The 22,687-nt window shown below is 42.9% G+C and overlaps 1 protein-coding gene across 1 annotated transcript; it reads left to right on the top strand.

The window, feature by feature from the left end:
* Positions 1–21,703, top strand: slc39a10 (solute carrier family 39 member 10). The gene is made up of 10 exons (XM_071543965.1): positions 1–85; positions 2,479–3,909; positions 6,303–6,480; positions 15,034–15,209; positions 16,689–16,853; positions 17,142–17,250; positions 17,425–17,745; positions 18,340–18,420; positions 21,168–21,358; positions 21,551–21,703. The coding sequence occupies exons 2-10, from the start codon at positions 2,500–2,502 to the stop codon at positions 21,701–21,703; spliced, it is 2,784 nt and encodes a 927-aa protein (XP_071400066.1). The 5' UTR covers positions 1–85; positions 2,479–2,499.
* Positions 21,704–22,687: the final 984 nt, after the last annotated feature.

Below are 22,687 nucleotides of genomic sequence, written 5' to 3'. Positions count from 1 at the left end.
AGCTCCAGAGTGAATGTTTCTGAAGAGTTGGAGAACCCCCTCATAGCATCAGGATTGGGGGCCAAGAAGGTGGAAAAGTTTTACGGTAAGCTACCAAGTTCTTCTACATATCTTGGTGTAATGGTAGGGTTGTTTACTGTATCGGTGGATCACATGTCACAATGTGTAAAATGAACAATGGATTTACTCTGGAACTTGCAGTATATAGGAATCTACACACAATATTTACTAGATTTCCATTATTTTATCAATTCTTTCATGCATTTAATATATATATGGGCTGTTCACTGTTACGCTATGCTGTGATCTTTGAATACAGTCAATTCTTTGTCATGTTGTATTGACAAAAACAAGTTGTGATTACATCAGCCTGGACTCAGGGGAATTAATTTAGGTAATGTGCTGTTACATGCATTGTTGGCCTTTTAATAGAAACAAACAAACGATTAGGCCTGCAGTGCATATTATAGTGTTGCTAACCGGATTTTATTATTTATAAGACTATTAAGTTGTAAATAACCCATTCAATATTTAATTCAGAGAAAACAATAATTGGGCCTACTTAAAATGAATGAATTCATGATTCTTATTTTTTTTGTATTGCACAACAAACAAATAAATTCTCATGCTACATAAAGATTCCTTTGTTTCCCTCAAATGTCATATGTGCGGCAGAGACTGTAATCAGTAAACACACCGGGCTCTGTTGTCTGTTGCTGGTCAGAGGGTGTGCTCTTTAAAATGGGTTCCGGTTTTGCCCCATCCTATCTGCTCTGAGGTTCATAGGTCACTGGTGCCTCATGTTTATAAACACTGTCTTGTCGGCAGCCGTGAAGTAGGCTTGTAATCACACTTAATGTCTGCAACCTAGAGCCAGAACACCATCACACACTTCCTTGGCCAAACTCAATTTCACACACCACTCATTCAAGAAAGGGACACGGTGGTAAGTAGCTTTGCTTCCAATTTCTACGGGTTAGATTAAATGAGAATGAAGCCACTCTCAAGTGATCGACTGTGTCTCATAGATTTTATTGGCTGGGTTTTTCAGATGTTTGCCACTGTTATGAGGTCTTTGTAAGGTGTGGAATTAGACGGTTTATAACCTGAATGACTCGTTATAAAAGTTGGGCCTCTTGTGGCTGTTTTCATTTTATTTTCACCGTGAAGTTGTGCAGAAATTACAGTCAGATTAATAATTCTTGTCAGAATTTTTGACCAAAAGTATTCCTTTATATGATAATACTTTCCCTGACACTTTAAAATAGAGATAATAAATACCATTTCTGCAGTGGCTCTTGATCTTGTTATGCAGGGATGAGGAAGTCTATAATGAGCTAATAGTTATTATCTGATCTAAACTCTGATCTCGTCTGCATGATGATCAAGGCTTTGAAGAATACACAAGGGCTCTGTTTCAACAGAGCTGAATCACTGAATTTTCAGAGGTTGCTTTGTAAAATGTTTTAGTGGGATGGATATTTCGTGGTAAAGGTGGATTTTCCCATGAGCTTTGAATTCTGTCCACACCGGCTGTGAAGTTATTTACTGCCCATTGAAAGTCCGTCACCACCTTGGAGTCTATTTCATTTTTAACTGAGGCTCTTGTGTAATATCATCTCGCACCCATTTTCCATATCCTCTCCTCACAGTTTGTCTAAATGCCAATTCTTGCTTCTTGTGGGTAGCCAAAAGCAGTCAATGTTGTTAAACACTATTTCTGTTTAATTTTGGTAGTGTTGCATCCACAAGCCAATGCGCAATCTGTTGTTGCCAGCCTTGACAACTGTGAAGAGGATTGTTTTCAGCTTTTAGCTCAGTATCTGTGGTCTGTATGACAGTGGTTGTATTCCCTTATGATACATGTCATTTGACCATTTGATCCAGTATACACCTCGCTAACAAGCTTGCTGCTGAAGAGAAACAAGGCCTGTGCTTGTGCACCTGGTCTCTGCGCTACGTTACTATTACCAAGCAGTATTTCTAACCCCCCCCCCCCCCCCCCCAACCACCCACGGGCTTCTCAGGAGACCATATGAGGATCATTTGACTGGAATGGTATTGCTGCTTCTGGCTTTTTAGAGTGAGGGAAAAACAAGCAATTTGTTACACAATTCTCAGTGGAGAGTTTATTGTGTTCCAGAAGGCTTCCTATTCCAGTTGTTATTTTTATTAGATCTGTTGCTGTGAGCGAAAGCTAGCAGCTAGGCAATATGAATGTTGAATGTACACTTGTACAATGATGTGCACACTGTCTTAAGTCTTACACTGTCTCCTTTTAATTGTATGAGAGGTACTGCTGACACTCTGACATATCAATACACACTGTTACAATGTACAATTGTTGATATGTCTCTTCACCATTGCCACCAAGACAAATTCCTGCACATTCAATCAATCACTTTGTGAATAAAGTGATTCAAATTCTGATATTGTAAAGGTTTTATTTTTCTGAGATTTTGTTTCCTGTTTTTACAGGGGACCAGAAGTGAGGGGACAATGCGAGTCCACGTGCACACAAAGTTCTGCCTCCTATGTGTGCTCACCTTCCTCTTCCATCAGTGCAGCCACTGCCATGAAGAAGGACACCAAAAGCACAGCGGGCATCGCCATGGCGACCACGACCACGACCACGACCATGCCCACAGCGACCTGCAGATTTCCCAGGCTCCATACATGAGAGGATCCACTCCGTCCCCAGGGTCCAAGAGCCCCACAGGAGAAGTGCTAGAGGTGGAGCAGCGCTTTTACCTCCAGCAACTGTTCAGGCGCTATGGCCAGAAGGACCGGCTGGACTTCCAGGGCTTTCAGAGTCTGCTGTTCAGCCTGGGCCTGGGCGAGGTGAAGGTGGTAGGCATGGAGCACGAGGATCTGGGTCATGACCATGTAGCCCACCTCGACCTGCTGGAAGTGCAGGAGGGGCTTCACTCGCATTTACCCACCAATGAAGGCCGTGGCCATGGGCATGGCCACGGCCATGGGCATCCACACCAGAAGCCCACTTCTCACCACCCACACTCAGAACAAGGCCCCACACGGTGCAGCCAGGAGACTACTGTTGGCAGTCCAACTGCTAGTCCTCCGATGGAACATGACCATAAACATGATCATGACCATGATCATGGGCATGATGCAGACCCTAACCATGGTGATGCCAAGGTAGAGGACAATGACCATAAACATTCTAACGGACAGGTGCAGGACAATGACCACACACACGGTCACGACCATGACCATGATCATGATCATGATCATGATCATGATCATGATCATGATCATGATCATGACCACGACCATGATCAGGATCATGCACATGACAAAGAGCACAAACATGAGCAGGACCAGCTGCCCGCCAACCACGAGGACCTCTCCTCTCAACCTCACGTTGACCATGACCACAAGCATCATGACCACAGTGATCATGACCATGGTCATGAGCATCCCCATAAAACACAAACCAGCACAGACATTCCCCCCACCCACCAGGAGCAGCTATCCTCAGCCCAAGAGGAGCCGTCACAGGCCCCGCGGGAGCAGCGAGCAGAGGCTGCCACCCCAGAGGCAGCAGATCCAGCCTCAGATGTTTCCAGCACCAAACCCTCTGCTGCCCCTACAGTCCCCACAGATAGCAAGCCCAAGAGGCAGAGAAAACCAGCCAGGGCGAGGGGGCAGCGAGGGCGAAACAAAACCCCTTCTCCCCTCACGCCTCCATCTGTGGACCATGACCATGACACCCATGACCATGAACATGACCATGAACACGAACACAGTCATGACCATGATCACGGACATGGTCACAGCCATTCCCATAAAGATAAGAGAGAGGCACCAGGAGGGCCTCCCGCTCCCACCTTGCCAGCTCCCATCCTGCCTGGACATCCAGAGGGCATTTCTCACCAGCATGAGGAGGTAGGTCTCCATCTCTTGACTCACTGATGTGAGCTTTCACAATGCAAGCACTACTACAAGAAACTGCCAAGTGGTATGATCTAGGCAACACTTTCAAATGTGAACAAATTCATAAAACCAGCACAATTATCTGATAAGGGAGAAGAACATCAGATATTTGTGTTGTCAGTTGATAATTCAAATGTCAGGTTGATTACCTGAGTAATAGTAAAAGTTAGACTACTTGTCAGTAAGCTAGGTAGCTGATAGTCCTCATAAATCCTTAGATTTCACACTTTGATGTCAGGTTTTCTGTGTCATGCTGACTGACTTCCATTCATTCTGATCATCACAATTTCGGTCAAATGTAGAGGACGCACTTTTCATAAACAAAGAGAATTGTGGGATGCATAGCAAATGTTTGCTGCTCCTAGTGAAGCTCATCAAACAATATCCGGTTGATGTCAGTCGAATATCAAAGGAAACTGTATTATAAAACATGTCCTATTGATCACTAATCAAGCCTTCTCTTAAAGGCTCTTAGAGTCTCTTAGAGACTTTCCTATTGATCTCTAATGAAACACCTCTTAAAGTGACAGTTCAGGATTTTTATAAGTCTATTCCACTCATCATTTACTGTAACAAGCCCCTTCTTACAACATGGGAAAGTTTTCACACTGGTGTTTTGGTTTTTGGTAAATTGGCACACTCTCTTAAGTAACATTTAAGTTAATAGAAATTAAAACAATTCAAAGAGTCTAGAGCTTAAGGAAGTAGAAGTAAGGGCTTGCATGCAATTTGGAGAGAAATATTTCAATCTTCATTAACTAGCAGTACTAATGGTAATATCTAGAGATGCACCGATTGCAATTTTCTTGGCCGATTCCGATTTCCGATTTTTTAAAAGTCTGACCTGCCGATTCCGATTTTGGCCGATTCCGATTTTCTTTCTAAGATCTATAATTGACAGCACACACAAACATTTTTGTAACTTTTCTTTAATGGAAAATTAAAATTCAATTGTATGTTCATAATAAAACATTGACTATTAATAACTTACATTTTCTCCAAAACTGCACCAGGTTACAGGACCTTCTCTCACTCTCACTCAAACAAATCTCAAAATAAAAAAGTGCTCCAGGTTACTGGACAGAGCTTTTTTGAACAAATAAAATCCAAATGAAAATGAATTGCAGTATATCCCACTTTATACTTTCCCGAAAGAAAACAGGTGCAACAGATCTATATAACAACACACAGACTATTACTATTATGGACTATTATACAACAGGTAGTTCCGACCAAGCGATCTGATTGGTCAACTAGACATTTAGAACGTGATCAAATCAGCATGACAGCACACCTAGCCGTGCTCATCACTAAATATTACTCCGCCATATTATCATACAATATATTTAAATATAACGCTACGCTAACTCTGTTCAGCCTTGATGTTACCAGACGCTCTGCCATCCATCAGCTGTGCCGGTGAGTCGGTGACACGGCGCTACTAGCTTAAAAATACATGTGAAGTTCGCGGACATAGCAGCTTAATCTGTCCATGGAAAAATTATTTTTTTCAGCAGATATCTTAGTTACAACAAGATTGAGCTAGCAAGGCAGTTTTGTGTTTATATGTGTGGTATTTATTCAGTTTAGGAAATCCCGCGATCTCTAGAAAGCATTAGCTCCAGTTGGCTGGCTGACTCAACAGGGACTAGAAATCTCCGTCTCTGTTGCTAGGTCGTTACTAAGGCTCCGCCTACTTGCTGGAGTAGTAAACTAGGTTCCATTACATAGGAATCTACTGACGTGACTGATTTTTTTCCAGTTATTAGTCAGACCCCATGTATTTCCAGGGAAACGGAGATAACACTAGCAAACTTTTTTTTATTTTGAGAGCGAATTGCCCCACAATATGAATACATTTTGTTTGTATCTTTTATTTCGTTGGTAACTGTTGTATAATCGCAATATTACACTCGAGGGTGTGCGTTACCGTCATTATTGGCACGACAGTGATGCGGTCAGTAAGCATCACGGTAACGCACACCCTCTCGTGTAATATTGCTTAATTACAGCTGAGTTTTTACCGTTGTCTTGAATTTGACCGGCACAGAATCGGATATATGAGACTGATCGGCCGGTCACCGGTCATGGCCGATCAGCTGAAAACCGGCCGATTCCGGTCACCGGCCGATCGATCGGTGCATCTCTAGTAATATCATTCTCTTCTTAAAACAAAAGCACTGAAATCTTTTTCATTGGCTTACAGAGCAAATGAAGCAACCAGGCTTCTAAAAAATCCTGAACTTTTGTTTTTGATGTCATGGGATTGGTAATTTTGGTTTATTATGTCAAATGTTTTGTGATCGGTGATTTCTTCCATTCATACTCTCTTCTTCTCCTCCCAGTGTCTGAACCTGACTCAGCTCCTCACCTACTACGGCCTGAGTCCTGACTCGCCCATCTCCCCCAGCCAGTTCACCTATCTGTGTCCCGCCCTGCTGTACCAGATAGACAGCCGTGTCTGTATCCGCCACTACCACCAGATGGATGTGGAGCAGGAATCCTTGGAGCCTGGCAACTCCGGTAAGAGCCAAATACCTTATAGATCCAGTCCATTTACACTGATAAGACATTCCATGTAAAATGGAACAAATGATAGTTAGTTTGAGAGAAAGAGTCACTAATTGGAGCTCTTCAGCTGTGGTAAGGGCCAGTCTCCAGTACTGACGACCCCATTGATGAATGGCAATGGTGTATAGCCTATTTATTAAGTGTAGATTTCTATTCAACTGTCATGCTCTGTATAGTCCCAGCCCACATAGTTTGACCAGACTTTTCACATTTCCTATGGATTGTAAGGAACAATAGCTCATTCCAGAGCAAAGTGACACTAATGTCTTCACTCTTCAATGGGTCTATTGACACATTGTTTGATCTCATCACTGATATTTTGGCAGTGCAGCACAATGGGTTTTATTTGCACAATAGATGAAGTCACAGCCCCTTTACATCCATCAGTAAACAATCACAGCTAGAACACAATCAACCCTGCATGGTGTTTGTTCAGCAGCTCCTGTCCTGACTGGCAAGTCATTGTTTTTGAATCAAAATCTAAATAAAGGAGAATAACACCCAATTTACAGATTCCAGTATTATATTCCTCTGGCCTCGTACAGTTCAGTCAATATTTGGGAACACAAGAAATAACAGTAATAATAGCTTTATTTGTATAGCATCATTCATACAATGTGTAGCTCAAATAACCAAATGATGGAAGGTGGAAGAAGGAAAACACAAAATCCCTAGGAAGGATACACATTAAAATTACTCTAAAACCAACATGCACAGTGAAAAAAATGGGTTTATCACAGAGAAAGCGATCAGCAATAAGCTATTGTTTATATCTGCTGCCTTTGGCCACAGAAACAACTGTCTTCATAATAGAGAAAACCACAGGGCCATCACCATAAACCATTGGTTGCATAATGCGATGCTATCAGGATGTATAACCTGGAGCTCCTCTCTTGGGGATGAATGGCAGACTGGCTTTATGACATCATAATAGAATGTTTATTTGAGCTAACCAAGCTTCATTTTATAGTAGTGATAATTGAAGTGAACCAGAAAATGTACCTTCATATTCCCCTGGGTCCGCCTATTATTGTTTGTTCTGTCTTTTCTCATTCTCAGTACCTTGATGTGGCAATAATCTAGGGGAGGATATAAACTCTTCTCTCATTTTTGGCTATCCAGAGTAGCAGTGAATACTCACAGTACAAATTGAACTATCTAAGGGCATAGGGGGAAAAAAAGAATATTGAAAAGCAGTGCCATTTCCCTTTAAGTAAGAGAACACATCTGAGACCCCAAGACCCAATGAGTAGGCCATTTTTGGTTACTAATTTCATGCTTCTTGCATTTCCACCCCACCAATGCATCATTAACTTTTATAGACAGATGGAGAAAGCACAATCTGATAGCGCTGAAGACTCGTAAGACCGCAGGCTCGTGATAGTTTTGTACTAGTTGTAAGGTCAGCGAACGAGCTACCTCTTTTAGGTGAGTTTTATAGTCACACTGTTGTCCGCAGCAGCAAAAGCTGTAGGATAGTCTCATGATTAGAATGCTGTACAGCTGCACTTCTTTTAAACCTTCATTTATCCAGAAAAAGGTCTTGCTTCCTGCTTCACATTCATACAGTTGCACACAATCAGTCCTGGAAACTGCCCAGTACAACTGCAGTCTTCTGCTGTTGTAACTGTCCACTGTCATAGCACTTGTGTACTTCACTGTGGTAGTATTATGTGTTGTTCTTAGTAACTAGTGCAGTGCCCGTTCACAAAAAAAAAACACACAATAGGCGTAGGCTATCAGTCGCTTGCTTTGAGCCCCGCTGCTGCACAGAGTGCTGTTCGCCCTGCCGCTGCAGAGAGCGCTGTTCGCTTGTTTATTCAAAGTTTATTAATATTGAACGTGTCGCGTGTCCAATCCGACACTGCACGTCCTTGGGTCCCCAGCAATACCCGCCAAGAGTGAAGTAGATCGGACGGATCGAACGGTTCTCGAGATATGCGAAGGACACACATACAGAGATTCCTTGCTTTATAGTATGATTGTTGTGTTTTGTCTGATGAGTGCCCCTCGTGGATAAATTAAGTTTATTGAATTAAATTGTTGGCCACTGAGCAGCTCTGCTGGAGCAATCTGTGATTAAGCGCCTTGCTCATGAGTACCTTAAATTGTTGAGGGAGGAGACAGCATTACTCATTTACTTAACCACTAATTTTCCCAGCCGGTCTTGAACTCAAACTGACAACTTGCATGTCACAAGCCCACTTCTCTAACCTTTAAGCTAGCACTGCCCCCAAATTTTAGGAAGTGGTTTTTATACTAAATGTGTTGCTTATGTTTATTAAGTAACTCCTGATGCCATGGCAACAAGCTGACAATTTGGTGTGTGTGTGCTCTTTTATTGACCCAACATTTGCTGCATGCCAAAGTAAAATCTTAAAAAAAGAAAAAGAATGGACAGTTTCAAATTGGCAATCTTAAAAAAAAAAAAAAGATACAGACAAGTACAGATTAGCAATAAAGTGTGAAGGTCAGTAGTAAGCCTCGGTCTGGGACCTTCGTATCCCTAGATTTATGAGAATGCAAATTATGAAAGCACAATGTTTTTAAGTTAATGAGTTCCTGGACATGAAATCCTCATAAACCCATAAAAGTCTAAGACTCGCTACAAATCAAAGCAGTACCAGTAACCACAATTTTTGCACACAAGGTATTTAGCAAAAATAGCAAGCCATAGAAAAGGCCCTTAACCTTAGGGCAGCATTTTCCTAAGATTTATGTCTATGGTGCTGTGTAGCTCAGTGGGTAGAGCATGTAACTAGCCAAGAATAGATACACACGGCCATCTGGCTTCTGGGGTACTGGATGGGGTATGACTGCCCAATGACACCTGGTATTAAAACGCGTTCATCATCTGAATATGCTATTCGGATAATGATCAATCTCATCACACCCTTTGCATTTACACCTGGTATTTATATGTGTTCTCATGGTCTGCACTCTGTCCGTATTGTGATCAGATATAATTTTTCACTTGCACTATGCAAAACAGGCAAGTAGGTGGGGAGGTGGCATGGCGGGTGTAGGGTCATTACACGTGATACTATACAGCCTGTATTTACTTTTCATTTGAGGCAGAAAGGGTCATCTTTTACGACTCTTTCTTAGAAGGCAACAGATACGACGACGGTTGTTTTGCCGCAATAGTGTTTACAGCTGCTGTGAATGCTACTTCAGTTCACTATGGATAAGGGAAAGGAGTGATGACAGGTGGGAGTGGATCGTGCTGGAGTCTTTAGGTGCTGCTAAGGGGATAGCAAAGGTCGGAGTGAGTCATGATGTTTCTACCCCGTGGGTGGTACTGTCTCACAAATGTGAACACACTAAACAGATTGCATTTACACCTGGCCGAGTCTGGCTGAGATCCGAACAACCACCTCCGGAGTTGTTCTGGCAGATCTGATCACATTCTGATCGCATTGCGTTCTGTGTATGTTTACACCTTATCCACTTACACATATCCAGATAAGTTATCCAGGTACAGATTGCATTTTAATACCAGGCGTAAATGGGGTCTAACTAACTTGCTTTGCTGCCAGTCTGTCTTCATGCATCACATTGTATCTTCATGAGCATCAAAGTCAGTCGTGGAGAGGATCAAATAAGTAAAAGTCGTCAATCCTAATGTCATGATGCGCTAACAGTAATATAATACAAATATAAATGCTTCTTTACCACTACTTTAAAAAGGCGTAGTTTGGATGAGAATGTCATCCCATGTTATTTTTTACCCCGCCCCACGTCTCCATGTGTATCTACAGGGGTTTAATTCCCACTGGGACAACATGTACTGTATGCACTGTAATGTCAGGCAGTTTTTCATAAAAGCAATTGTTTCCATTTTAAGTTTGTAGTGATATCTTAATTTGATTTTATCTGTGTTCTTTTATCCTACCAAATTAGACACCACAAAGCACATGGTGCATGGTAAACTCATTTTGTATCCCTCCAGACTCCTGCTCATTAATAGATTACACTCCAAAGTTTTGCACCAATGTTTTGAATAATGCTGTCAAACCAGCAGACATTGAAGTTCCAGCGTGAGAATGGAGGAATTCCCTGACTGTACGCCCTCTTAAATCTTTAATTATTAAACACACACTCCCCTCCAGAGACACCAGCATCACATGTGCTTCAGGCAGCAGTGTGCCGCCACTGAAGACGGCAATAAAACTGCTGATGACAATGAGGAAGAAGACATGAAAAAGTCAAAAGGGCAGAAATGACTCCTCATTAGTGGAGAACTGGAGGCGCTGCATGCTCTGCCACGGCGCGCCAAGACACAACCATGGGCGTACCACACGCCGAGGAGCTACCTCTCATTTACCTCCCGTCGACATCCATGGGGGAGCTCAGAAAATTGCGCCGTGTTTCTCGCTGGTCCCCACTCCCCTCTCTTTTTGCACCCTGCCAATTAGGAGAGCCTAAGCGACACCCTGGGCTATTTTTCCAAGCCATGGCTCACAGGAGACGCGTAATTGGAGAGAAGATACAGACCAGTGGGTCTCCTCTCTCCTCTCTTCTGCTCCCTTATCACCCCCACCCCCTCCCAATACCCCACTTCTCCACACACACACACACACACACATAAAAACCCAGCACTCGGGTAGAGGTAATGAGATAGAGAAGTAGATGAGCTACGTAAGTGTGAAGGACCTGCGGTGATGTACTGTCTTGCTGATTTACAGTTGCCTCTCAGGGTTACAGGGTGTTCTGCCTGGTGCGACAAATAAGAAAGCACTCGGCTGTAGCACCCTTACTTTCGTAAGGCACATTGAAAAATGGTGGTAACAATAGAATGATGAGAAAATGAGGGTTATTCAGAGACATTTTCAACTATGATGAGAAAATGAATTCAGTTTGGCCAATTGGTCCTTGGTAGTGATGATACTCTCTCCAAAATATATAATTGATAAGGCTTTGCGACCAGAGAAGAGACTATAATCATGGGTTTGGTCAGTAGGTCTGCATTTATCTAAGACCTTTTTTGTGTTTGCATACCTTTGCGCAGTGTGGTCATCTGACACTAAGTTCCCCCCCCCTTAACTCAAAAGAAAGAGGCTATAGGTTGTTTTTACTGCCCTGTGGAATGTGGGGTATGTGATGACCTCTCACCATCAAATGTGTCTGTGCAGTTCATTAAAGAGAATTACATCTGATGTGAGGACACTAAACCTGGGACCACACACTGGGTTCCTTAATCAGGGTCTTCTCTGTGCCTTGGCCTAATAGTATGAAAATAGGTTTTTATTAGGAAAGCATAGTCCAAGTCATAGAATCTCACACACTAATAATAGCTATTGTTAATTTTTGACCCAGCTGTGCCAGTCACTGACTCTGCTTCACACTCAGGACAACACAAAGTATACTGGATGCATACAAGGAAATAAACTGTTCACAATCTTCTTAAGACTCTTCCTGGCTCTCCATTGAAGAGAAGCTCTTGACTGAGAAATGCTGTTGTTAGGGAGATGTGTACAACCTTGCTGCTGCCCCTGCTTTTTGTTGTGGCCGTAGAGGGCACATGTTAACCTGTCGCAGAGTCAGGGTTAGCAGGCAGGCTTCCCAAAAGCTAATGGCTAATGGCTGTGTAATTAGCACTTAAGCATCAGGCTCTGCCTCTTTTGTTTGGATATTTCCCCTGGGAGGAACTCCAGCCTCCTGTTTTCTGAGTGGACGAGCTGCCTGTAGGGAGATTTTTTGTAATGATTTTTAATCCTACAGCTGCTTAACGGGACAGGAACAGCTTGATTCACTCTCTCTACGACCACTCCGTCAAACGTAAGGCACTTTACAGATCGCTTCCTCACAAGCTACACCACCTGGGATTGATTAGATGAGGAAAGGATGCGTGTCTGCCAGTGTGATTTCCCTCAGTGATATTTGGTATTCAGTCATTTTTTTCCCTCTGGCTAAGTGTCAGCCATGGTCCTTTTGTTTAGCTGAATGACACTTTATCAGTGCACATTCAATAATTTGAAATACTTGGACCAGCTGGGAAAACTCCTCTTTCAACAACTACCGTTCAGGTGCCTTTGAGCAAGGTGCTTAATCCCCAGTTCCCCGGTGGAGATGTTTGATGGCCAACTACAGAAAAATATGGTTGTACTGGTCAGTTCCTTGGTGTAAATACAACAAATGTGAATGTGAAGCAGAGCCATGCTGAAAAAGAGGTAAACATCAGTTCTGCAGGTATTCTAAAGATATGTAATATTTGTTAACAGTGGAGTTACACAGACCTTTATCTTTAGTTGCTTTATGATGGGATAAAAAAGTTGCTGGAGTGCTTTTTTTCCCCTCCAGAAGTCTTCAAGAACCTATGTGAATATACTAACATTTAGATGGCCAAATAAATTCCAGGTTTTATCTTTTAGTCACAGAATGACCCCTCAACCCTGGGAAGTAGAGCAAATGTTGCAATAAGTCACATGGATCCACTCAAAATGAAATACTCCTAAGGTTACATGGGAAAACAAGAGAAGAGAGAAGATTTCTCTAAACAGTCCATTCCTTATGCTTAAACATCCTGGCCTCTAAACATGAATAACCTAATAAGTCCAAATCCTGAGGCACGGCTATTTGTGATTCCTTTCAAATATTTCTTATTGACAGGCTTTCAGAAAGAAAAGTCTTTGATAAGATTTACAGCATCTCTGTAAGAAAGAAAAAGAAAAAGCTATTTGCCACGCCAACCTCGGCAAGGACAGCACAGTCCCATAATCACAGAACAGCAGTTGAGTTTATAGTGGCATGTTCAGATAGCACTCCCGAAATGCCTCGCTGAAGTCAATTGTCTGTAAGATGCGAATTACAAGCACGCTCTCTCTCTTAGTCAATACGTCTGCCATATGTGAATGTCAGCAGTGGAGGGCCCAGCATCGCTTTAGCAAACACACCGCCAGCATTAGTGTGACATTGAATTTCATACTACATTAAACATTTTGTCCCCTGTAACGAGGGAACTTTAAACTTTTTCTCCTTTTGGTCTTGCACTGTTTTGAAACACACGTCCTCCTCCAATGACAGGTGAAGTGACAGTTTAAATGATAGTGTACCTTTCTGACTTTTTCTTTTCTGCTTCATGTCTCCTGTCTGCAGCCTTGAATGAAAAATGAGGCGAGTGCAATTCTGCTGAAATGTCACTTTACATTTCTTGCTTTAGGCCTCATGTGTCATCACAAGGACACATGGATTTAATACCTCTAGAGGATAGTTGTCTTTACATATGAAAAGGATGGGAAAATACCTCCAGCCACCAGCCAAATGCTGGTAAAGCTATGGTTCTTACGTTTGTCCACTCTACAGCCACTTTGGCAGTCAACCATCATTTTGAATTCCTCCTCTATTCTAAAAATCTAGTTGGCAGCCTAAAATAGTGAAAGTGTCTAAATCAATCATATGTCATCATGTGTTTATTGAAATATGAAAATCAAATCATACTGTATATTGCATCCTGACCCTGAAGTTCTGTGGAGCCGTGTAAAAACTCACTGCTGCCCGACTACATTTTGTATGCTCCTGCAGGGAATTATGCCTTTGCACTTACCTTTTAAGTGATTTTGATTTTATTTTTGGTCTTGCATTGTACAGTGTTATATGTTGTTGGTTTGCAACTTGTAACTTATGTGTATCATTGATGATGCTTTCTTGGCCAGGTATCTCTTGAAAAAGAGATTTTTAATTATGTGATACTTTATTGACTTATTATATATTGAGTCATGCATGAGTCAATAAAGTACTTTGCATGAGTCAGAAGAACCAAACATTATCAGCAAAGCCACACTAGCACATTACTTTGTTCTCAAGTTGGATGGAAGTTTATTCCAAGTTTTGACCAGTTGTCCTCATTTTCTCTTGCCAGCCCATCCATGTTCCCTTGCCAAGTCTGCCTACTGACGAACAAAGCTTTCCAGTTCGGCATTCAAATGAGACATAATGCGGCCCCAGCCTCTGAATACATGCAAAGTGATCAGTCGGTTCATATCAGTACTTGCTGTCTTTCCTTCTTTTTGCCTTTTTGCTCTCTGCCCTGATAGCTAGCTCGTAGCCAGAGGCTTAAAGAAATAGTCGAAATAGGTGATGATGAACTATTGAACTTGCCGCTCTGCATTATGCAGAAGTAACTGAGATGAACAACGGGCTACATACAGTATTATGTCGAATTGAAATCCAGCTTTAAACCCTCAACTAGCTAGCTACACATCAAATGATATTTTCAATCATATTATGGTACAGAGGATAGGCTAGGCTAGGTGGTTGATTCATCGCATAATATCTGTAGGGAAATTGTCTTTTTGCTTGCACTCCCTCCACAGGGGGGTCAGGGGTCAGCTCCAGGACACTTCAGCAGGGTGGATGTTTCTGAAATGGGGGGCTTGAACTGGGGTCCTCCAGTTGAAGGGTGGTTTCCTTACTCACTACACCACCCTGCGGTTGATCTCATAGGACTACTTGGTATATACAATACCTATATAATAATACCTCTTTCTCTGTCCCTTTCCCTAGCGTGGGTGTGGGTGTGGGGCTTTGTGTCCATCACCATCATCAGCCTGCTGTCTCTGCTGGGTGTGGTGCTTGTTCCCATCCTCAAGCAATCCTGCTTCAAGTTCCTGCTCACCTTCCTGGTGGCCTTGGCAGTGGGCACGCTCAGCGGCGACGCCCTCCTCCACCTGCTGCCACATGTGAGTACAGCAGGGACAGAAACAACACATGGCTGTGTACTGTGGAGGGAAGATTTTTAAATTTTTTGGGAGACAGTCAAGTGAAATGGGTTCTGTTTGTTTACACTTATGAAATTAGTATTAATGGTCAAGCGTTCTCTACAAAACAATATAGAGTTAAAACAAAATAATTACCTGAAGTTTATCCTTTAAAATCTCTAAAATACAGACAACCCCATCTGTAAAGGTGTTTTCATTTTGGCAGCCAAGGTTTTGGGAAAATTTGATTCAGGCTTTTTTTTTTTTATCTATCATTGTCAAGATCACATTTTATAATTGTTGCATAGCTCATTTTGGAATTAAATATTGAATAGGAGACAAAAATACTCCTGGAATATGACTGGAAGCTATTAGGAATGTAACAATAAGCTCAGCTCATGATCCAGTTCAATACACAATACAATATTCAATATTGTTAGTCTAATTAATTCTTCTCCTCTGCTCTCAGCAGGGGCTCTGACACAGATTGGGACAATCTAATAAATGGGGATGGTGAAGAATCTGAGAAAAATCACAATGTGTTGTCTGTTTCTTTAAAAGTAGTTTCAAAATCCCTTTAATTTGAAAGAGCCTAGTGAGGACCAGAGTGGTATTTAAGTAATTGTCTAACAACCTCTTGCAAGCAATTTCAACAAAACATGCTAACTAAATGGGACTTGAATAAAAACACTACTTGTAGTCTATATTTGTTTAACCCAAATGCATGGGCCACACCTCTATGTAACAGTAGCAAAGTATGAGCATTAACATGATGCTTTATTTGCTTGGTACTTGGTGCACATGTGGTTCATGAAAGCCTCAACATTAAATTGACTACACAGTTGATTAGACTTCACAGTTATGCTCTTTACTTTTATATACGAATGCCTGTCATTCCAAAATGCTATATATTTTAGAAATAAGAAATTCCTCCTAAAATGTTACTATTAGATAAGCAAAAGGTATTCGGATAACTACCAACTTCAATAACAATCCAAAGTGAGTTTTACTTGGCAGGTGCCATATTTCATTTTGGAATAAAACTCTTCCATCCACTAGCGACTACTGACCTATTTCTCCACACTTCACAACACTCGCACGTTATCTATCTCAGCCTTTAGACTGATAGCTCTCCAAGTGCCTCTTCCTCTGACCAGTTGTCAGTAAAATATCTCACTCATCCTGCCAATCTGTCCCCTGCGTGCTATCACACTCACCCAATAACCTACAATCATCCTCAACTTGACACACACTGCTCATGTCATTCAGCGGTGTCTCTCATCTCATCATCACACTTCCACAACGTTGGCAGGAGGCATAAGTGGTTTCATCTCGGTCTGCTCTTGGAAATGACATTTATCTCCTAATAAAACCTGTGACTCCCACCCCCGTTGTTGTCTTTTCATCTTTCACTCTTCCTCACTTTCTCTCTCTCTCTCTCTCTCTCACGCACACATACAGTCTCAGGGGCAGCACGACCACAGCCAGGACAGGGAAAACCAGGAGGAAGATCTGCTAATAGCCTTTGACGGGGTGTGGAAGGGCTTGACGGCGCTGGCCGGCATCTACCTCCTCTTCATCATCGAACACTGTATCGGCATGTTCAAGCACTACAAAGACCAACGGGTAAGATTGACAAGACCCAACTGCACACGATGGGGCCAGTGTTGGCTTAGGCTGAATCTTGTACCTCAATTTCTCACAAACTTTTACTTCCCTATATATATTCCTTGGGTTTGGCTGACTGTTTTGGGGTCAAATTCTCAAGCCAGAGATGAACTTAAGCAGGAGTTGTTGAAGAGGAGAGCACACAGTCAGGGTTATTTATAAGTCAAGAGTGAAATATTTTTAATTGATGATTCGCTGTAGATAGTTAATAATAGATAAAAGTGTTAACCGTCTTCACCCTCACAGGGCACGAAGAAGCTGAACGAGGAGGGCAAGATCGGGAGGAAGTTGTCAGATCACAAGCTAAATCGCCGCTCAGACGCAGAGTGGCTCCACCTTAAGCCGCTGAGTGAAGGTAAGTACAGCCTCTACAGCAGTTTGCTGAAGCAAACTTTACTCCTGGGTTTGTGTGTGGGTTGTACTGCAGCATGAACGCTACATCTGCCGATTGCTCTATGCAGGTAGGCACACTTTCTTGATTTGAGCCTGGATGAAAGGTTTCCACAGTAAGGTTTCCTCTCCCCTCCAGGTTCTGACAGCATGGCCATCTCCTGTGACAACGGCCACAACGACACGCAGCTCACAGAGCTCCAGACACCCGACTCTCCGACCAACAAGACGCCGCTGGCACCCGCAGGCCCGCAGCACGACCAGCAGTCGCCCACCAAGGAGAACGGACGCAAGGCCAAGAAGCACGGTCATGGACACGGACACTCGCACGGCCACGGACACTCGCACGGTGGAAACTGCCACTCGGACCAGGAGATGAAGGACGCCGGCATCGCCAGCATCGCCTGGATGGTCATCATGGGGGACGGCATGCACAATTTCAGTGACGGCCTCGCCATAGGTAAGAGTTTCTGATTTTGAATCTTATATCATGTCATATCCAGTGTCCACTATAGGTAAGTCAAACAGAAACGCCACTCAAGAATTGCTGTGCGTTACTATACTTCCAAGTTTGTATACGTCATTTTTTTTGTGTAGGACTATCTGATGAATATATGTAAACATGAACACCTGTCTCCCAAAACTATAGACTAGAACTATAGACAAAACTATAGACTAGATGACTGGTGGGATAACACAATTCATGACATCAGGCTGAAACAGAGAAATCAAATAATGAAAATAATAAGTCGTCTGGCTTTCACTATAGCACTTAGTCATAATTTATGCCTCCCAATTTCATTAAAAGCAATATTTCTGTGAATACTTATTCATTTAGTTGCCAACAGAGGTGATTTGTCAATTGTGTTACAGTTTCAACTAAGTAAATTATTAGTTTTGGATACCGCTTCTAAAAACTTTTGGCCCTGCTGTGGAACAGTGTCAGTCATTTCAGAATCACTTTAATCTACACGTACATTAGATGTACAGGAATTTGTCTTTTACATTTGTGCAGAGTTTGCCTTAAAGACCTGTTGAATTTCTGTCTCTATAGGTGCAGCATTCAGTGCAAACATCACAGGAGGTATCAGTACATCAGTGGCTGTCTTCTGCCATGAATTACCTCATGAACTCGGTAAGTGGACTGCACCGTTAGAAACATTCATCCTTTATTTCACACAAGTAATTTACTTCATTACCCACTAGTAGTTGCACAGTTGACCCATTCAATGGGTAGAACAATGCTGTTTTCTCAAGGCCTCACAGCCAGTTCACATTGCAAATTGCTGCTGTCAGGCAAAAAATGCTTTTGGTGTTTTTTTCTTTTTTTTTTACTTTAATTTAAAGTTGAGATTGTCCATTTGTGTATTCAGTGAGTTTCATGACCCTTGGTCCCTTGGAACTTGTTAAAAACCCACAGGTGTCAATAAGAAAATAATCATTAATTTCTTCACCCCTGAAAAATGTCCTTTTTTCCGGCTAAATGGGTTTTGTCTGACAGCAGCGAAATGGCTTGTCAATGTGTCAGTCAGTGGAGATGACAGACCGTGCCTGGCACACATCGCTCAATACACTGGGACTCGTACAGACATACAGCTGCGGATGCATTCATTCTCCCCAACAGTCACTGCATGTCTTCTGTTCTCTGTGAGGACCCTATTTGTACATTTGATTCAGCAACAGCGAACATTTTTGTCCCAACTAGTGCGTTACAACAAGGTCTTCTCCTCTGATTATTTATGTACAAGTGAGAGAGAGACTTGGAGAGATTGGAGAGAGAATGGGGGAAAAAAGAGAGATGAGGAACGTGTACGGGACCATCCACACTAGATCAGTACTAATGATGTCTCTTGTCGTAGTGAAGTTTCCATGCCTTGTTTGTGTGGTTGATGAATAGACTACTGTCACATACGCCACAGAGAGAGAGCCAGTGAATAACTGCCTGTTTTTGTCTGCCTGCTCCCCCTTGTGTTGACTAACAGCATCCTACTGTTATTGTTGTCTCCAAGGTTAAAAATGGGGAAACGGGCCGCTGTTAAAAGCATTTGTGGGGAAAAACGATTATGAAGCATATTTAGATGTAGCTAACACCGCAAGTAACTGCTTTGAAGGATGTGGTGTTTCATTCAGCAGCGTGGAAGTGCCAAGAATTTATCTAGGCTATATCTGTGAGGCTCCAACGATGGACAGAACGAGAGCGTCAAAACCTTTCATTCTGGTCCAACAGTTCCTTTTTTTTTCTGTTTTTACTTAATTGTTTTTTGGTGCTTTGTATCCTCGGGAAAATCGGGTTTTCCAGATGGCTAGCTGCAACACAAATCCTGTCTCGAACCACAGCGGCATGTGAAGATTCGTGAGATCATTCTCCTTCTCCGCATGCAATTTCCCATTTCCTGTTGACTTGGCACCAGTCCCCTAACCCCCGTAGGGCGGCGTGTCAGACAAACCCAGTCATTTGATGAGTGCACCTTTCAGCTCCTCCTAAACACAAAAGCCTCCCCTGACTGACAGCTGGAAGGCAGAGACGATGATTATGAGGGTTCTTTAACCACCCACAGTGAAGCTAATTGGCAGTGATGGGTGTGTTAATTGCGGTAGACGAGGCGGTGGCAGGCGTCGCCGAGTGCGTGTGACGGAGTGGAACCGAGGAGGCAGGAAGTGCCAGAGGAAGTTGAAGTGGAAAAAAAGGCCATTGGAGTGACGTGTATACAGGCCGGCTCTTCTCTTCCTCTCCCCTCTCTTTAAATCCCCCCCCTTCTCTCTGGATTTGATTGATGGAAGAGTGTAGAGTGGTAATATATTCATTGTAGTAATTAGCGAGGAAAAGAGGCCGCTCGTTACACTGTGGAGGAAATGTAGGCCGCCCCTTCTCTCTATTCATCTCTCTCTCTCTCCAAATCCAGGGCGTTTCCGCTGAGACTTGGGCCTCTTCCCGCATTTGGCCTGGCAATGATTGAGGAGGGTAGAAAGGCTACAGCACACATGTGTAATCATAAGTGTATCTGAAGGGAGTTTAATACATATTTCTTAGAAAGAGCAGCCCGGTCGAGCTCCTGGACTGGTTTTGTCATACTTTGCTGAACAGGAGGAGAAGACAGAAACCAGTGACAGATGTGGAGAGCGAGTTGGTTTAAACGAGTTAACCTCATCACCCAGGACAGTCAGGCTCGACACCAGAAGAAAAGAAACAGCGTGAAATGTGCCCAGTTCTTGACTAAGGAGTTTATATGCAGCAGAATCACGTCACTTTGCAAAATGTGAAAAAAAAAAAAAAAAAAAAATATATATATATATATATATATATATATATATATATATATATACACACACTACCACAAGTTTGGACACACCACATTTTTTTTTACTTTTACTATTTTCCACATTATAGAATAATAGTAAAGACATCAAATCTATGAAAAAACACAAATGGAATTACGCAGTGACCAAAAAAGTGTTAAACAAATCAAAACTATCTTATATTTTAGATTCTTTAAAGTAGCCGCCCTTTGCCTTGATGGAAAGGCTTTGGAGAGAAATTCATAGGCATCAACTTCACTATTTATAAGAAACAAATTTCAAGCATTTAAGCAAAAGCTTTTAGATCAAAATGACTTCAAGAAAATGGAAAACTTTTACCCTGCTGTCACTGCTGGAGATATATTACTTTTACCTTTCACAAACAAGGAAGCACTGCACTTGTTAACTTACCAGAATTTCATTAATGTCTCCAAAATTGGTTCACGGACTGGCGGGCGACATGTTGACTTTTGTTGCATATTGCTTATGCGTATCTGCTTGTGTGTGTGTGTTGGAATGAGAGACAGGTGCCTGTGAGTTAATGTAATCATGTTCAAATTAGTCTGTGGCTATTCTGGCTGACAGGTGATTTTGCGGTGCTGCTGAAAGCGGGAATGAGTGTGAAGCAAGCCATCGTCTACAATCTGCTGTCTGCCCTCATGGCATACGTCGGCATGCTGATTGGCACAGCTGTGGGCCAGTACACACACAACGTCACCAGCTGGATCTTCGCTATCACGGCCGGCATGTTCCTTTATGTGGCTCTGGTGGATATGGTAAGTTGCCACGTCGTACCCCAGAGTCATAATTATTGCTCAAGAACATTATCTCAACTTTCTCTCTCTCACGCAATGCAAATTACAGTCAGTCTCCTTCCTAATCTTGTGTCTGAAGATTTATTTCTACTGCAATGCTAATTCGAGGAAGCTTTTATCCGATCCAAACTGGTAACTTCTTGTGTTTTGTAGTTGCCAGAGATGCTTCATGGGGACAGTGAGGAGCACAAGCGCTGCCAGCTGGGACACTTTGTCCTCCAGAACCTGGGCCTGCTGACCGGGTTCGGCATCATGCTGCTCATCGCCATCTTCGAAGACCGCATTGTTCTCGACTTTGGCTTCTAGTGGGGAGGGGGGAGGGGGGAGGGGGGGAGGGGGGGAGGTGTTATCGGGCGTTAAGGAAGGGAGTGAAGGAGGGGAGAGATGGATGTGTCGATATTGTGCTTCTCGGCCTTAACATGCTTTGTTTGCAATGTGATGGTCCGGTCTTGCATGCATGGTGAATCTCATTCATGCCCTGTGCCTCCATTTCAAACCCGAAGCAGTGGCTTATGCATATCTCATGATCATGCTAATGATGTTTACACTTTCCCTCCTCTCTTCTGTCAATTCCACTCTGTCTGCCCCCTGTGAATCAGAAAGCCCTACTGAAGGAATACTCTTAAGGTTGCACTCCTACCAGGAAACACCCACTCTACTCCAAGCTTAGTATCCCAAGGTCACACTAGCAACTATAGCTCACTTCTAGCATTCTCCTGTTTAAATTATGGCAACTCAAACGGAGATACATGTTTGGGGTGGATCCAGTTGGAAGGATCGTATCCTCACATAGGTCTGCACAGAGTGGACAGTATTCTTGCTCCTAATCTGAAATGAGCTGCTTGATAGTGAGGTGGTGCAGGGCGAGCTTTCCTGCAGAGAGGCAGCTGTCACGGTCCAGCAGCTCATCTCTCATCCATCATAACCTGTTGTTAGTGTGTTGTCGTCGTACCCCCTACTTCCTCGTCTCTTATCAACCCTGTGCTGTGTCCCATCATCCATGCCTAGTACATCTGTGGCGCGTTCCACCGGCCATCCATCATCAAGTCGTGATGTCGTCATGCAGTGTATCAAACGTCTAGCGTCTCTGTGCCAAGCCCTGGCCACTGGAGCGGCACCACATCCTCACCACACACTGTCTAAGAACTAAGCTCCCACAACCAGTTTCAGGATCTGGAATGAACGTTTTGGCTCTTGTTGCTTCACTCTGGAAACAGTTTGACAGCTATTGAGCTGCTGTGTCAAAATAGAGGTTTCCCTCTGACTTGACATTGTCTAAATGGCTCAGTA

Source organism: Centroberyx affinis, unplaced genomic scaffold (genome assembly GCF_046629955.1).
Source record: "Centroberyx affinis isolate AG114_WGS23_722 - 3 ecotype Tasmania unplaced genomic scaffold, CSIRO-AGI_Caff_v1 ptg004426l_1, whole genome shotgun sequence".
In the NCBI taxonomy this organism is placed as follows: Eukaryota; Metazoa; Chordata; class Actinopteri; order Beryciformes; family Berycidae; genus Centroberyx; species Centroberyx affinis.
This window is presented reverse-complemented; position numbering and strand designations above follow the sequence as displayed.

Bases quoted from the DNA above. Each gene is read 5' to 3' on its own strand.
- slc39a10 (XM_071543965.1), top strand. From the start codon at position 2,500: ATGCGAGTCCACGTGCACACAAAGTTCTGCCTCCTATGTGTGCTCACC. The intron at 6,481-15,033 runs GTAAGAGCCAAA...CCCTTTCCCTAG, and splicing joins CTTGGAGCCTGGCAACTCCG to CGTGGGTGTGGGTGTGGGGC. The intron at 16,854-17,141 runs GTAAGATTGACA...TCACCCTCACAG, and splicing joins AGCACTACAAAGACCAACGG to GGCACGAAGAAGCTGAACGA.